Source organism: Abramis brama (assembly GCF_963993115.1).
Source record: "Abramis brama genome assembly, chromosome: 2".
Lineage (NCBI taxonomy): Eukaryota > Metazoa > Chordata > Actinopteri > Cypriniformes > Leuciscidae > Abramis > Abramis brama.
Genome location: NC_139964.1, coordinates 36,799,484 through 36,813,195, shown reverse-complemented (window position 1 = coordinate 36,813,195; position 13,712 = coordinate 36,799,484). Strand labels below are relative to the sequence as shown.

At 35.6% G+C, this 13,712-nt stretch overlaps 2 protein-coding genes across 5 annotated transcripts in view; both read right to left on the bottom strand.

Moving 5' to 3' along the window:
- Positions 1-120: 120 nt before the first annotated feature.
- On the bottom strand, positions 121-4,558 carry tmem134 (transmembrane protein 134). The gene is made up of 8 exons (XM_084107217.1): positions 4,376-4,558; positions 3,276-3,532; positions 3,121-3,188; positions 2,026-2,112; positions 1,810-1,886; positions 1,522-1,566; positions 1,258-1,311; positions 121-1,031 (listed from the first exon to the last, which is right to left on the bottom strand). Exons 2-8 carry the CDS (start codon positions 3,486-3,488, stop codon positions 949-951), a joined length of 627 nt encoding a protein of 208 aa, XP_083963343.1. The 5' UTR covers positions 3,489-3,532; positions 4,376-4,558; the 3' UTR covers positions 121-948.
- A 4,000-nt stretch (positions 4,559-8,558) lies between these two features.
- stox2a (storkhead box 2a) overlaps positions 8,559-13,712 on the bottom strand; it is a 54,840-nt gene continuing 49,686 nt past the window's right edge. For all 4 annotated transcript variants that reach the window (XM_084100930.1, XM_084100931.1, XM_084100932.1 and 1 more), the window contains one exon: positions 8,559-12,282. In XM_084100930.1, coding sequence (XP_083957056.1) covers positions 12,081-12,282 — 202 coding nt within the window. In that variant the 3' untranslated portion in view covers positions 8,559-12,080. The remainder of the gene's footprint in view (positions 12,283-13,712) is intronic.

Below are 13,712 nucleotides of genomic sequence, written 5' to 3'. Positions count from 1 at the left end.
CGTTTTCCGTTGTGTTCTGACAGAATCTTGTTTCAGTGTAATTGAGATTTGCTAAAGTTTCTTGTATAAGCTATTTTTATACAACAGTCAATAATGTGCATAAGAAATACAGCACTGAGATTTAAAAGCAAATATAAAAACAGGTTTTATTGTAGTGTCTAAATCATTAAAAACATTACACAATACAAAATCTTTTCAACACTCATTTGGTGTATGACACACACTAAAACAGTGGTTCAAAGTGTTAGTGGTACTAGTTAAAAAGATGAATGTGCAGTAGAAAAGCAATCACTGTGGTTGCTGTGTCTTACTTGATTTTACAATAGACGGAAGATAAATGAAAATGCTTTACAACTCAGACTGTATGTGTGTGTGTAGTATGCAGTGGCCTAAATGATAAATTGCATTGCATCAGATTGAGATTTTCATTCTTCATGTCATTCATTTTGTCTATGATTTCATTTTTTACTGTACAAGGCTAGTGGTATACAATTTCATGTTTCATGTTCAGTGCTCTATTTATGACAAAACTTTGTACATCTATAACAAGCTTATTATAATGCTCCTTGCTGAATTCCAAGTATGTTTCACTGAACTAAGGACAACACTGCAGCACAGCTCGTATAAAACGTCTCAATTGAATGCAACTTCTTAAATTCTATAAACACAGGTGTTTTAATACAGTCTGTGCCTTCTTATGAAGTAAGATTGTATATTGTTGCACTTGACACACTAAATCACAGTTTTTTTTCTGTAGAGGTTATACTTAAGACCTGTGTACAGACTGGCTTTAAGACTTTTACAAAAATGAAGAAATTGTTTAGAAAACCACTAGTAACTGAGGTTGTAAAAATAGATCATCCGCTTACTTCATTTTTGGGGTGGGGGGGGGAATTGAAATGGTGGGCAATCCAGACAACCAGTCTGGATGATGTGAAGAGAAACGGTTTACTTCTCAAAGTATGGCAAATAAAAGAACCTGAATCCTCTTCGTCCCCGAACCGCACAGCTTATATAGATCACATGATACACTGAAACAAAAAAGGGAAAATCAAGACATTGTAAAAGGGCATAATAGGTCCTCTTTAAAGTCAGTTTCTTCCTATGTATACACATTACTTGACTGCATTACAAAGATAACTTCACAATTCATAAAATTAATATATAATCTAAGGTCCATAATCCATTACTGATATTCACAAAGGCAAAGCTGACTATAATATAAAAGCTTGTATTGAGAATACATTTAGATCTTACCACCAGGAATGAAGAGAAGAAATCCAGGAACAAAGAAAATTGCACTTGAAACACCTGAAAAGACATTAATACATGGGTTACATTTTTACTGACCAAAACTGGCATGAAACCAACTGAAGAGTTTAACGTCTGAAGGTGGTGCTGTCTTTGTTTTTAAGGCATGATATGCTCCACTTATAATTAGCTGAACAGGTTTGTGTGCTAAAGCAACCCTGCTCATGTTTCATCTGTGTTTACAACCAATACCAACGTGACAGGTCTTACCTGCGTGAGGGTTTAACTGTATGACGATGCCTGTAAAGATCAAAGCTGATAGGTAGGAGGCAGAGGGAGGGGGACGATAGGGAGAGAGAAAAGACAATACATTTACTATTCAGCTGACAATCACATCCGAATTCACCATCTGTGCTTAAGATCAGAGTTGACAGCAAGATAAACATTAACAGCACTTTACAAGTCAAACAGAAACTGTGGTTCCCAAACACCTTTCCCTTGAGATGTATATGTAGTACTTATGATCAAAGAACATCACAAAAGGTATGAAAGTCTCACCAACTCCAGTGATTAAGAGGAGGAACGAGGCAAGAACGACCCGTCTGTTCTTCTTCACTAGCGGGTGAGACGTCCACCTGGGAACAATCCACACAGACCAAATGTTGAGGAAAGGAAAAGAATATCAAAAACTATTTAAATGAACAAGACCAGTATTTTTGAGTTAATGTCAGCTTATATAAATAGACGTTTTTCAGTAATGTGTGTGTGTGTTACCCGCAGCAGTGAGCAGACAGCTGTGTGACTGAGCTGAGTGTGCTGAATGACCACTGAGAGCTGCAGTAGGACAGAGTAGCAGGATCACTGGAACACAGACAGACACTTGGCTTTTCAAGTACTTGTACATCAAAAAAATCAAAGCAACATATTTTATTTTGTTTAGGTTGGTAATTTGATGGCTTGTTTGTTTGCCAGTTGGTCACTTCTTGTTCTCTGATGAAAATTTGTGGGAAATTAAGCATTTACTTTCACATTTAGCATTACCCTAGGGCTGAAAACAAGAAATTAACATCACAATGTATGTATAGTTGTCTTTTAAAATCTGGCATTTCTAACGCAAACTATGGTGAGCGACCATTTGAATGTGTCATTGCAGATACGTAAACTTATATTTACCAATTATTAACTGGGATAAACCTGCCTTTTAAATTTCTAAAATTGAGTAAAATAGGTGATCACATGTTTTCAGTGGTAATAGTAATGTGCAAGTGTATTGTCATATCAGCTTCACATGCTAATTTCAAGGCGCATGCAGATTCCGTAAATACAAACAATGCAATACAAATATAATAAAATTCAACTTAGAAAGAAAAAAAAGATGAAACAATTTTGTATATACATTTTGTCCTGATAAAAACTGTTGTTGTGTCATGACTTTTAGGAAAAAATTAGGCAGACCAAAAATATATCTGTAAGGAATATGTAATATACTAAGATTAATAAACTTTTTTTGTTTGTGTGAAGTATACACCCTGCTTCAGCAACAGCTTGTTCAGTCTGTCCGAAATCTTTCAATTTAATATTTTAACATTATATATTAATATTACTCACTGGTAAATATAATCACAGTATAATTAAATCAGGAGGTATTAATCTCAGGTGAAGGTTTTAATTAACGACTTGTTAGTGGTGCAAAATAGCTTGAACTAAAATAAAACCTAAATCAACCAATTCTGGATTAACTTTAAACTCAGCCTTATTGGTGCAACGCATCCTTCATTTTATACAATTCTGACAATTCAAAATAAATATTCTTGCTTAATGAGAATGTTCCAATTAAAAATGTCAACACTGTGATGTGAACTGCCAAACCTGATTTTGAAGAAGTTGTTGAAAGAAGAGTTCACAGTGCCACCTAAACCATCTTCATTTTCCAGATTCTGTGGGAGAACAGAAAAAAAAAAGTCAGTCAGATTTGCCCGTAAAAGACCCTCAAAGAGAAAGCGACAGACATGTAAACACCTGACCTGATATTTCAGATTACTGTGTTCAGGAGTGCCAGCGGATCCAGAAGGATGAGATTGTGTTTTGGCAAAAGAAAGAGGTCCAAATGTCATCTCCCCGCCACCGTCCTTCTCTCTCCCCTTCCATTCCCCCACATCTTCTCCAGGAACCACACCTTCCTCTTCCTCCTCTCCCTCCAGGACGAATGCGTCATCTATTGTGAACTGTGTCCCCATTGCTACAGGCCCTCAGACATTGACTGGATGTTAACCGGCAAGCACTGTGAAGATGATAAACACCACAGTTGAGTTACTGATCATCTACACTCTGCCCTTTACATTTCTCATACTTCAGTATAGTGCATTGACTGCCCTTTAATAATATTCCTTTACAATGCACAATAATGAATCCTAATTTCTACACCACCAAACTATTACAAAAGAAGAGCAAAGGACACTACCTTCTTTAGATCAAAGTTGCTCACTGTGGCTAATGTACAGACCATTTCAAAATTGTTATACAAAACTGTTTAACTTATTTTTATGGGAAGCACAGCAAGGAAGTGTTTTTCCTCTATTACGAGAAAGTATAAAACGACCTATTCGGATCTGTTATGAAGATGACGCTTTGTTTTTTATTATGTATTTCTCTTTTTTCATCCTGGTTTTATTTCAGCGCAAGACATTAACTTATTTGATTGAAACTTATCGGATCAGTCGCATTTACAGATGTTAGCTAAATCTCCATTTGATAAGGCATAATATAGGATTGTTAGATGTGGAATAAATGCCCGAGTGTAACATAACTTAGCTAATATTTGCCCTTAGGAAGCATGTGACTGACACGGTCTTCCGCTTTTTCTTAACAACAGAATATTTGTATCCACCCAAACCAATCTACAGCTTACGTATTACAGAGAAGCTCGTTACATGTATCACGCTTATAATTACGTGTCACAATAATAAATGTAAGTTTAAAATCATTTCGTTGAAAATATCAGTTGCAGAATTTCCAGTGCTAATCTACTGAGAAGGGTTGCTTGAATATTTACACAGCCGAACATCCCGTTATTAACACCACAATAGCGCTAAATCACAAAGGAGGAATCCTCTAAGTTACTCACTGTCACATTACTGTTGATCCTCCTCAGTTACACATAAATCCTTCTGCCATCGTCCTTAGATCACTTTCAAGGAATGCAAGGTTACTAAATCTGTTTAAATGTATTGTTTACTGGCCGACGGAAAACTTTAACCTAAACTTTGCTAGTAACAGCTGCTTCTTTTTTTGTGGGTCGACTCTAAACAGACAAAAGCCGCGGTGGTCTCTTCAGCGACACCTAGAGGACTGGAGGATCCAACAATTACAGTGGTAATTTACTGTATTGTTATTATAATTATTAATCATAATTATCTTTAGTAATCATTATAAATAATAGGCTATAATTTAACATTGAAATGTATATGATATATGTTTAATAATGAAATATTTTGAGAAATAATTATGGTGATGCTTGAAATTTGAATTTGAAGAAAGATAAACTGAATCTTGATGGGTGCGTGTTGAAAAGCATGTTATATATTACAATCCCAATGTATTTCTGTTTCTGTGTATCTTGAACTGATTAGTGAACTTAGCAAATCCTTCAAATCATTCATAAATACATTCTGATGCTCATCCCTTGAATTTAATGTGACAATTCATGAATTGTGTACACAGAAAATTGCTCTGCTAATTGTTTAAGGCTCAAGTATAAGGTCCAGTGTCATTTTCTTCCGTTCCATACATAATTATCCAGTCTGTAATTGTAGGCCTGTGAGGACATGCTACTAATAAGTTTATCAACTGTTTTTTCTGTTATGGTTCTCAGTTGCCCACTCCTATCCTACAATTGATGGCTGTCCCTCATTGTTTGCTCACTCTAGTGGTGAGGAAGCAACGGTGTGGACACTTGTTTAGCCAGGGTTGATGAAGTTGTATTTTTCAGACACCTGTTCACAGATATCTGTGAAGAGTAGGCTGTCTATCCATTATATTTTATGCAATGCCACTGAAAAGAAGAATACATGGCCTATTTTCAGTTATAAATACGAGGTTATGATAGATTATTGTTCAATTTATGTTCGATATTTTATTGCCAAGACAGAATATGTATGTCCTATCCCATGTGAACCTTCATGAGGTCATTTTTAAGGTGCGAGTTATACAGGTTAAGAAAAGTAGTTGAATACCACAAGACAATGTCACTCAAGGAGTGATGATCTACTGTGATGTGAAATTAGCGTTAGTGATGTGATATTAGTGTTTGCACTCTGGAGAGTGTCAAAGGTTTCTTTTTACAATGTGTTTTGCAAAGTTTAGCAATGTAGCAAATCACAGACAGCCTATCTGTATTTCTTGAACGCAATGACCAATCAGAGGCGTTTAAGTTAGTCAGAATCCACTCACCGCTCAAAACGCATGAGTTTTTGTACATTTTGAGCTGAGTTTTGTGAGCTCGCGAATTCTCTCATTATAACACAAAGTGTAGACACGATGTAAATAAGAGATTCAGATATCGGATTATCAGAAACAAGTAATGTCAATTTTGACTGTTTTTGCTCTATTTCACAAACGAAAATAGTTCCAAACAAAGCAGAATAGTTGTGTTTCCCTCCAACACAGAGCGTTTCTTTCAAGAATGAATCAGCTGGTTTGAACGAATCAGTGAACGAATGATTTTTCAGTTAACTTATGAATACTTGCCACTGGGTCCTCACTTGAAATTAGGTCTCTACCAACTATCAGTTAATGATCATACAAAGTACGAACAATATTAATTTAAAATATTAGCTTAGTGCATAATAAAACAAATTGAACGTAATTTATTTCACTTGATACACTGTTAATTAATTTATATATATATATATATATATATATATATAGCCTAAGCGAACAATTGAACATCATTACATTATTTGTATAGGCTAACTGAAATATTTGGACGTTTAACACTTAATTTAACAAGTAATTACATTAAAGATGATTGTGAATACAGGTAGGGCAAGTACAAATGCGTGTAGCTTTAAACTAAGTTACTGGGCTAATCGGGTATGCTATGCTAGTAAATAACCCACTGGATTCGTATAATATTTCTTTATTCAAAATTTTACATTTAAAACACTAATTTCATAACATTATTCCTGTAACTAATTGCAGTTATGCATCTAAACAACAGGCCTAATAGTATAATAATAGTATAATAATTAGTCATTTTTGTCAGTAATGAACAATATTGATTTTGCTCATTTAATTCCAGCATAATTATAAATTTAAATAAATAAATATGAAAGTAGCCTAATTACTAACTTCATTTTTGATGTAGGCCTATTTTTTTTATGAGAAGACTGCTTTTTTTTCCACTTGACCACCTGCCCCCCAAACTGTCTGTGCACGGCCCTGAAAATGTTACAATGTTTAAAATTTCACAGAAGCCAGACAGACGCACGTTCACTCAGTCTGGCACTAAGCGCGAGCTTGACCTAGCAGTGACCCTGTGAGGACCTCGGTCAAGCAAGACTTCCAGGGGTCACGCAAACTGGGCAGGTGTTCAGTGCACCAGGCAGACCGCATTCTAATGCTATTCTTAATGCTAATTAAACAGTGCATTTAGAATGTAACTCTCTTTCTTCTGATAAGTCTCCTTTTTCTCATCAGTTAGACTACATCAACACTGGCACTGAGTGTTAGGGACTCGTTAGGTCTGAAATATTAAGGCCTATCTGTTGTTCAACATATATCCGTTGTTCTGGTGGTTAAATTGCAGTATAAATCTTATACTTTATATTTTACAATATTGTATCCCATTACATTAACCATACCCCTAAACCTACCCATCACACAAAGCTTTCTGCATTTTTACACATTTAAAAAAAACTTTTTTATTTGTATTCCAGATTTACAGATTAGGACGTAGGTTTTTGGAGATTTTGTCAGGTTTTGGTCACTTCTGGGTACAAATTTGTCCCAAAAATATAGTTAAGTAGACACACACACACACACACACACACACACACAATAACTGCATGCAAAAACTATAATGATGCTTTCGGAAGTGTTTAATCATTATCAACATATATTTTTATTAATAAAAAAAACTAGATGAATGAGTTCCAAATGACAATTATTTTTGAGCCCCACACTTTTCAGTGTTATCCATTTACTTATTTATTTAATGTTTTATTTGTATATGGAAAGATAAACATAGATAAAACTGTGACAACAGCCATCAAATTCGTGTATCATAGTGCTTGTAGCTAAAGCTAATTTGTAACACGTGACATGTCCCTCCTTCGTCAATTTTCCACCATCATGTGACTTCAAACGTTTCAAATATATCTGCATCTGACCTTTTTTTCTTTTTTAATTTATGATTCTGCTCGTTGATATTTGTCATGTGTAGGCCTATGATTCAAATTAGCATATTTTGTTGTAGCTCTTAAATTAAACCGAATCTGTGCTCCATAGTCTATGTGCATTGAACCGTCATCTACAACAGTCTACTTTACTCTATAGGCCTAAATTGTTTTACACTGTGTAGCCACTAGATGGTGGCAAGATACAACCAACACTTGAATTTGCTGTCTTCCAGTAAAACCAGATAGATTATTTATTGATTAAATTTTACAGGGATCCATGAAGTTAATCCATGAAGCCCTGATGTTTCAGCTATTTATTCATTAATCATATTCAATTAGTATTCAACGATTCGTTATGTTTAACCTGTAAAACAACAGGGAAATGGAATGTATCATAAACGAGTGATTACATGCAATAATGCTTACACTCTTAGAGGAAAGAGTTCTATCGACCTTAAAGGTTTCTGTTAGTTGCTTCATATATAGATCTTTTAGGGATTCATCATTTCATGGATTAAGTTTTAATTAATTAAATATGTTTTAATTCTTTCTTCTTCTTTTTTTTTTTAAATTGAAAAAAATAGTTAAACATGAAAGTATTTCACAATCATTTTTCCTTGTATAAACCTGAAAGGGTTCATTATTGTGTCAAGAACCCATGGTTCTGAAGAACCCCACTTTACCCTTTTTTTCTAAGAGTGTTATATTTAAAATTCTCAAAAATGTCTGTCATTCTCACACAATCGTTTTTGAACCACTTACTTTCAATTTCATTTGGCATGCCAAAAGATTTCTTAAAAAAAAAAAAAAAAAAAAATTATAAAAGATTATACGGAGAAGTTTCATGTCCTGCCGAGTTAATATTAACCAAACACAGACATTCCACAGGTTTCAAGACACAAGAAAATGTAAAATTTATAACCAAACATGTTATTTTATTGTCTGAAAAAGTAACACAATCTCCCAACTGGGTTTATCACATATACTACCACAACGATGAAACACCATTACTACACAAATAGGGACTTCTTTTCAAATATTATAGACATTACAAAAAGATCCCTCATATCTTTCAGTTTTCTTTTGAAGTTATACTAAGCATGGCAGGTTGATTTCATTTACAGTATGATACTGTACACTGTCACCATTTAGAAACAATGTTGTCTGACGTGGTTCTAAAATCCATAATGTTAAGGGAAGACATTTCATGGTCATTTTTATTTCATATGAAATATTTTACAATATAAACAAAGCATCCGTCTTGGATGGACTTAACAGCAACCAGAGGCCAGGCATTTCAGTGCAAACATGTTTTTTTTACAAGGCAGTCTTGGCTGCATTACTCCCTTTTGTCTATCAACAAAAAAAGGGGGGGAGGGGGGAAAGATTACCAGATGAAGGGGTTTGAAATTAAAACTAAATTTCACAAAATGTGACACATACCCAAAATGCATCCTCTGACAAAGCCTTGTCAAGTAAAGGAGGTCATGTGTTTATATTAGTGTCCATCAGAAACCATTCAAAAGCGATTAAAGTTCTAGAGGTGTATTTGTAACTAAACTGAAATATACTTCTGGACTTAAATCATTGTTTTAAGAAAAGTTCTGATGAAATGTTTTGAGAAAGAATCTATTTATAGAGCTGACATTATGAGAAGCTTGCTCTGTCTAATGCTTGCTCTGTCTCTCTGATGTACATCTGTGATGTCTAGCAATGATTTAAAATCACCATCTATATATGAGGCTTTTGTCTTTCCACAATCTTCATCCCACCTCCAACTACAGGGTCTAAGAGGCTGTTTGGACCCTAACCACTGACCTCTCAAATATTAGGTGGGAAACTGAAAACAATACTATTGTAATCAGTATTGCCAAAAAGTAGAAGGCAGATGAACAATTTTTGATGTGGGCAAAACGTTTAGGACTGGAGGATGCCTGACATGATTCATTTGAATATATTCTATCTGTTGAGGTGCTTGTTTATAATATAGAATGTAGTCCCTTGATTTCCGTCGAGATGCATTTTCAACAAACTGAAGTTACTCACTGGGCTTGAAATCATGAAGCAGATAAACAAATATTCATGTAAAGGGGGCAGCGCCGCGGAGAACTGAAAATGGCTCCTTGCACAAATCGGAGGGGAAACATAAAATTGGGAATGTTTTGTAGATGTGGTGCTAGACAGATTTATACACAACTTGCAAATAAGTAAAAGACACTTCTGTCAAAAACTGAGAAAAATTGAGTTGAAACTACAGCACTTAATACTGATTACTTTAGAATAAGTCCTCTTAGTTACAATGTCCGCCGCTCCTTGTCAACATTCACAGAGAAGAGGCTGATAGCGCTGTGTTCCACAGGCAAAGAATCCAAATCTGTACACGTCCCTACCTTGTTGTTACACAGGTGGTGGAGGTAGCTAGTTATGTGCATGTATGTGGGGTTTAGGGTAGTTTGAATGGCTGATTGCAGGTGTGTCTGTGTGTGTGTGGGTAATAGTCGAGTGAGAGGGAGCGAGCTGAAAGTGGTTAACAAGAAGTCCCACAGGAGTATGGGAAAAGAAGCAAATAAAAGATAAAAAAGGGAGGATCACCACATAATAGCACCAATGGATGTGACATGAGCTCTGCTCTTTTTCCCAAATCTCACCGAGTCACTACAAGAAGGGACACGAGCGTTAGTTCTGGTGCATTGAGATGGCACGCCAAACAGTTAAAGCCATAGTCCAAAAAGTATTTTAATGTTTAGTTCAATCTTGGAAAAGGGGCTTTTGCTCATGGATCGGAACCTTGCTGTATATAACACAGGCAGGTCCAAATCGAATGTAATCTTTGTTCCTCTCTGACATATGATAGGAATGATAAATAACAGTGGAGCAAATTATTTGTACATACTTTCACTGAATCAGTTGTTCCAACCTAAAAGAAGCGTTTATTGAAATCATGAAAAGGTTGAGAATATTGTGAATATACAGATAATGTGTTGGCTGTGGCAAAAATCTTAACCATGTCATCTGTTGACCATATTTTGCATTTAGGTCGGGGACATGGCTTGAAAACCAGCTCAATTCCCATGGAAAATAAAGGTGAAAATAAAATACCATAGTGGTCTGGATTCAACTCAAGAAAGAACATTTTTCAAAATAAAGGTTTTATCAGAGCAGCAAAAGGGCCGAGTCTCTGAATCCCACTGGCCCAAAGGAAGAGAACTGTATGACTTTTCCTTGGAGTGTTTTGGATGTTTTTGGACACAACACCCGTGTTCCCGCCGTTGCGATTTCCAACATCCTCCTCCTTTCGTGAAAACAAATAGAGCCATCAAGCTACACAGAAGAAGACAAGCATGTTTCCAAACCAACAATGACATCCACAAGTCTCCTGGTTCATGAGAGACTTGGTATTGGATTCACACTGGCACACAGCTGTTTTTATTTCAAAAGGGAATCAACATAATAAAAATAATCTACATCTGACAAAAATGTAATTGAAATCATTTATATTTTTGTCTACCGAGAATGTGTTTTATTCCCTTAAAAAAAAAAAAAAAAAGACTGGTGTAACGATCCACAGAAACATGATTACAGACTAACTGATGCTTTACCTCTTCTTAGGAGAGTTAACTGTTCATGACCTGAGATTAATATTAACTTTAATGAAACAGGTAAATCCATTACGTAGTGTAAAGTTGCATACAAAGTAATTGTATGCACAATAAGTTTGGGTAAAAAAAAAAAAAAGAAAAAAAAAAGAAGTCATTTTTCGAAAAAAACTAAAATCTTAAATTTCAGAACGAGAACATTTTTTCCACTAATTCAGTCTATGTACTTGTTTTAATAAGCATATGAGTATGATTCTTATTGTTTTACCAATGCAGCTAACTGTCATGAGAAATGAGTTTATTTTTAGGAATATTATACAACTTTATGAATCATGAATTAAATGTTGCTCAGATGAGAGCTTTTATGCCTCATTTTTTAAAATTGTACTGCATACCAATATTACAAATCTTTAATACCTTTGACCAGCACATCAGCATCTACTTCTTAATGCGTGCAAACTTAATCCATTGGCTGGATGATCTCTAATCTGTGACTGACAAAATATACTCTTGAAAACAAAACATTGTTAAATTACCAGTTACTTCAAGCCTATTTTGAAAACAACGGTTGATTCCGACTGCAGAATTTCCTGATTAATTGCTTGTGAAGGTAAATCCTATGATGAGAAATTTCCTTTTCCATTTTTTCCCTTTTTCCTCTTTTTTTGCAGTGACCTTTGATGCTGTGGGAACAGTCTCTGGAAGCCATGCCTGCAGGTCTAACAGTCCCCATGTAGTCGAGGTGCTTGATGGAGGGAGTCACCCAACCTCCTGCACTTAGGCACCCCAACATTGCAGATCACCCTGACCCTACGTCAACCCAGACGGGCCCATGTCAGACGCTGGTGATGGAGGCAAGGCAGTTGGGGGATTTCTGCAGTTTCTCAGGTTGCGTGGTAGGGGGCTCTGGGATTGCACGGAAGCTGAATGGGGGGCCGATGCTGGTGGTACCCATGTGGCCTGGACTCAGGGCCGGATTCTGTCGCCGGTTGCTCTCCACAATGCTTGAGGTGTTGGACGCCAGACTCTCCCGTGTGCTGAGAAAGTGGTAGATGTGGGGAAAATGACCAGAGAAGAAGAAATGGAAAGAAAAAAGAGTGGGGTTTAAAGACAAGATAACTGATTATTTCGGGGCATCACACAGTCCTCACAAAGAGAAAATGCACAACCTCACACTATGTGGTTTTAACTCTGGTTTGCAGGATTGTTTAGCTGTACAAAAATCTAGATCTTGATGACAACAATAACATATTCAGACAACTAAACCAGAAGCACTGAAAGCCAACAATAAGAAAGCAGTATATATATATATACAAAAGAATATATTTATATTGAAGGTAGAAGTGGATTAAAGGAACAGACTGTATTCCACAGAATGTTTCCACAGAAAACAGAAGGAGAAATTTTGAAATTTCTTCTTGTCCATTAAATTACAATGAGCAGGTATTGAAGCTTACACAATTTAAACAAAAGCACCAAAGCACCAAAGTACTATAAAAGAGGTCCATATGATAGTGTTGTGGGAAACAGATTGTAATTTCAATCGTTATTCACTGAAAATTTTCACATAGCTCTCCAAGGTGAAGCAAATGTCATATTCATAACTGAATATTTATTTTGAGTAAGATCTAATTTAGTAATACTTTCATGGTGTCTTGTGTAAGGCATGAAAGTCCAGTCCCAGCAATCAATATACCGTTTTTTGTGTGCCATGGTAGAAAGTAAGTTATACAAGTAAGTCAATGATTTGTCAATGACATATTTTGGGGAAAAACTATTCCTTTAAATACAAAGGTTAAACTCAGATAGGATGTATTTAACATTAGTACTGCATAGAGAAAAGTGCAGAGTTTGTATGTCCCACTCCGTATAATTGCATTACTACCTCACATCAATCACAAACTAAATTGTGTCTATGCACAAGAGCTATGTTGGTGTTTTTCCAGGAGCTGTAGGATGACATCATCACTAATGTTATGAGTCATCCAGAAAATAGTGAATGATTTGTGTGTGTGTGTGTGTGTGTGTGTGTGAGTGAGAAGGGGCTGCTAGGGGTCTTAAAATGAGAGACTTGTGTCAGTTTGTCTCCTTAGCTTTTTGGGGCTATTAATTTAGAGGCAAACACAAGACATACAGACTAAGCTTATGGAGCGAACAAAGCACAGTCACATTGCAACTCTTAGATAAAGGGTCTTCAAATTTGTGTGGAAGTGCAGAAATAGCTCCATCACAATGTAACTGCCTGGGCCACAACTTTTGTATATTCAAGGCCCTTTACTTTTATCATCAATACATGGCACTGATCATTTAAAATGTACATTGCATTACACACATTTTCAAAACATTACAAATTTAATGCAAAGTTTAGTTTAGAGAATTTTTCTATGAGATTTTCAGTATAGAGCTTAATTTTCAAGAACTGGCATATCACTCAAAGAATGAGGAGTCAGAATATCATTATTAGGTA